Source organism: Frankliniella occidentalis, unplaced genomic scaffold (genome assembly GCF_000697945.3).
Source record: "Frankliniella occidentalis isolate FOCC.00 unplaced genomic scaffold, Focc_3.1 Scaffold4704, whole genome shotgun sequence".
Taxonomy (NCBI): domain Eukaryota; kingdom Metazoa; phylum Arthropoda; class Insecta; order Thysanoptera; family Thripidae; genus Frankliniella; species Frankliniella occidentalis.
The window spans coordinates 1-3,856 of NW_026271750.1; the positions used below are offsets into that span (position 1 = coordinate 1).

General features: G+C 58.7%; 1 protein-coding gene across 1 annotated transcript; it reads left to right on the forward strand.

Moving 5' to 3' along the window:
- Positions 1-961: 961 nt before the first annotated feature.
- LOC113202548 (facilitated trehalose transporter Tret1) lies at positions 962-3,226 on the forward strand (the record flags this gene model as incomplete). The annotated part of the gene is given in 4 exon segments (XM_052276847.1): positions 962-1,134; positions 1,207-1,468; positions 1,703-2,195; positions 2,298-3,226. Coding segments are annotated over 4 exon segments (1,090 nt in total), but the record flags the coding sequence as incomplete, so codon positions are not given.
- Positions 3,227-3,856: the final 630 nt, after the last annotated feature.

Here is a 3,856-nt window from a genome sequence, read left to right on the forward strand (position 1 = left end):
CTCCTCCCCATCCCCTCCCCTCCTCCCCTTCCTTCCCTCCCCTCACTCTCCTCCTCTCCCCTACCCCTCATTTCTCCCCCTCTTCCCCCTTCGTTTTCGCCCCCGGTTAGTAAACACACTTGAAAGTGGGCGCTCCCATTCAGGGAACGGCCAGAAAGGCCTCCCCATTGAGTTATCGAAGCGCGAGTGACCCAACCTTAATTCATCCGCCGTGAGTCAACGGGTTATGGCAGTGTGACGCGTCGGCCCGGGGCGGGGCTTCGAGTGTCGGTGCATCGCGAGTGCATCGAATGGTTCGGAATGAAAATAACGAGTTATTGTTTTACACAGTGTACTGTAAGTACACCCAGCGGGCCTCTTAGCCGGTAGATGTGCGTGTCGCTCGCGCGCCGTGGTGGCAGACGGTAGACAAACCCGCACGCACGCCTGTCGTGCGGCACAGTCTAGGTACGAAACGGTCAAGGCGTCCACCAGCCGCTCGGCGCTCTGACGGGGGTTTTCTTTTCGTGCGTACAGGCCTATTAGTGTTTCGAGTAGTTTTGTTACCTCCACTAAAATACAATTTTTAAAGAAACGTTGTAAACGAGTGCAGACGCAGCAGCATTTTGCCAGGCGAGGCGTGAACCCACGAGGGCGGCGTCATAGATTTTATCCATCTCAGCGTCCCGGGGGAGGCAAAGGGAAAGAAAGGGGAACTGCGGGGAGGGGAGGGAGGTGGAAAGGGGAGGGGGGACGAGGTGAATTATTACGCCGAGGCCCAGGAGAGGGGTTGTGTCTGGCGTCCTCGAGTGACCCGACAGGGCCCGTCCAAGGCCTCGGAGCAGGCGGCAGGCGTCACGGCACGGGGTACGGGGTGGCGTGCGTGGCTGAGAGAGAGAGATAGATAGAGAGAGACGGCCGAGGAGACGGCAGACCCGGGGCCCCCGCAGCTCACCTCTGCCCTTAATTGTCGCCCCCGCAGCTGGCTGCTCATCCTGTTCGCCAGCAACGCGGCGATGCTGTACGCGGCCCGCGCCATCGCGGGCTTCGCCACGGGCGCCACCTCCGTGGCCGCACCCCTGTACTGCGCCGAGATCGCCGAGCCGACCATCCGCGGCACCCTCGGCACCTTCTTCCAGCTGCAAGTCACCATCGGTAGGTCTTCCCAGCTGGCAAACCTTTGGCTGTACACACAGCACCACACCTCACCACACCCATTTGCTGCAGGCATCCTGCTCACCTTCATCGTGGGCGGCTTCGCGTCCTACACGGCGCTGGCGGGGGTGAGTCTCGCCGTCCCCATCCTGTGGTTCGCGACCGTCATGCTGCTGCCCGAGACCCCCATGTTCCTGCTCAAGAAGAACAACCCCCAGGCCGCCAAGCGCGCGCTGCGTCGACTGCGCGGCGTCACCTACGACGGCATCGACTGGGAGGTGGCCGAGATGCAGCGGGGCATCGACGCGGCCGCCGACAACGACGCCTCGATCAAGTGAGTCCGCCGTGGTGGTGGCCTCGGCCTCCGCGGAGGTGGCCTCGGCCTCCGTGGTGGTGGCCTCGGCCAGCGTAGGGATGGCCTCGACCTCAGCTCTCGGCCTCCTTGGTGTTGTCCTCGGCTGACGTTTTCGTCGCCTCGGCCTCTGTGGGGATGGCCTCGGCCTCCGTGGTGGCGGCGCGAGCGGCGTCTCTACCTGGAGCAATTCGCGAGCACCTCTTCTCGTTCCAGGGAGCTGCTTTCGTCCAGGGCGGTGATCCGGGCGCTCGTCATCTGCCTGGGGCTCATGGTGTTCCAGCAGGTGTCCGGCATCAACGCCGTCATGTTCTACGCCGTGACCATCTTCGAGAAGGCCGGCAGCTCGCTCAAGCCCGAGATCGCCACCATCATCGTGGGCGTGGTGCAGGTGCTGGCGACGGGGCTGGCCGCGGTGCTGGTGGAGCGCGCGGGCCGCCGCCTGCTGCTGCTTGGCTCGGCCGCGCTCATGGCGCTGGCGCACATCGTCCTGGGAGTGTACTTCCACCTCAGCGACTCGGGCACGGACGTGTCCTCTTTGGGCTGGCTGCCCTTGCTGTGCGTCGTCCTCTTCGTCGTCGTCTTCAGCTTGGCGTTCGGCCCCATCCCCTGGATGATGGCCGGCGAGCTGTTCGCCGATGACGTCAAGGCCACGGCCTCCACCGCCGCAGCTGCCGTCAACTGGAGTATGGCGTTTGCCGTCACCAAGGTGAGGCTCAACGTTCACCTTTCCTCTTTTGGAAACGCTTATAGGGCGCGGAGCCAAAGCGGTTCAAGGCAAACGCTAACACCAACACCTGCTTGTCCTCAGGTGTTCCCCACCCTTATGTCGGGCGTTGGTGTCCCCGGCACGTTCTGGATCTTTGGGGGATGCTGTGTGGCGGCCACGGTGTTCGTCGCCGTCCTCGTGTTCGAAACCAAGGGACGCAGCCAGGCCGAGGTTCAGGACATCTTGAGCGGGAAGCGGATGTAAAACGGAGTCCTGCCGCACTCTCTCAAGCGACGTGTCAAGTCGCAACCCCGCATTCACCCCCTGTGGAGTGGGCTATGGCGGGTCTGCTTAACTACTGCATCAAACGGGGAAAATGGGACACCCCTTGGTAGAGGGAGGAGGTACCCCTTCGCCCGTAGCCCCCTGATTTCGGGCTTCATCGCTAGTCATTTGACATTGAACCGGTACATGGCACGAAAGGTACAAAAGATACGCCGGCCTGCCAATCACCGTCGCTAGTTGTATTTTAATTTGGTATAAGACTAGTTGGTGCTTGGGTGGTTACTAGCCGGAAATGCATCGACGTAACGTCGTTGAATCAACATTGATCTGACTATTATATGGTCCGAAATTCGTAACTCGAAAACGCAACCCCGACTTCGACGTCGATTCAACGTTGAGTCGACTTTCAATTCCTGGCTGGGCTAAGAGGTTCACCAGCCTAGATCTGAATCTGTCAGACAAAGCACGCAACACAATGTAATACTCTGTTAGACGCAGACCGCAAATCTAAGTCAGCGAGCATCCATTTGCGCCATTCACTCATCATTCCCAGTTACGCTCTAGTCAATTATTTTACGTCCGCGTCACGTATTTTTCCGAAATGCGCATACTTTATATGATATGCAGTACGATTGACAGGAGAGAAAATAACAATACGATTGTTCACAAATCATCTCTTTTGTCGAGAAAGAAAATATTGAAACCGAAAAAAATAGTAATATAATAAAGCCGCAAGTTACGTGCGATCGTGATTTAACCTGATTCCTCCGCGAGCGGTCCAAGGCCGCTCTCTACGTGCTTCAACAGTGATTAAGGTGACACAACCGAGCACCTTATCCTTATCGCCACCTCTGTTATCGCTACGCCTCCATCGACTACCGTCGACAGAGATTTGCCCCTTGGTGATTAGCGCCCATGGCGCTCGACGCGCACATGGACCCGACCGTGCGCGCCTAGGACGTAGGCCACCCAACCGACTCGAAGGGGGCTCGCTGAGTGATCGGGGATCGTCCTGAAAAGTATACTTTCGTCCGATTCTCTCTTATTCTGATTCACTTGGCAAAGTATACAGGAGCTCGGCGCCTGCGAAGCCCAGCGTAGGCCGCCGCGCAATACACGGATGCATTGCAGACAAGATGATGCCTACCTGCCAAGTGCTGTGAGTGCTTGCTGAAGTTCAACTTTACGGGTTTGTGACGGTAAATGAGGGACGTGCTCTCTTAATGACCCCTATTTTGGGCGTGCCTGCTTCTGCTCATCTTGTGTGAGTCCGCGCAGCTGCCGGGCCGTCAACCTAAACAGGACAAAGAGGGCCGCACACACCACAGCAACCAGGCAATAAACCCGAAAAACGCGAAGTCACTCGAAGTGGACGA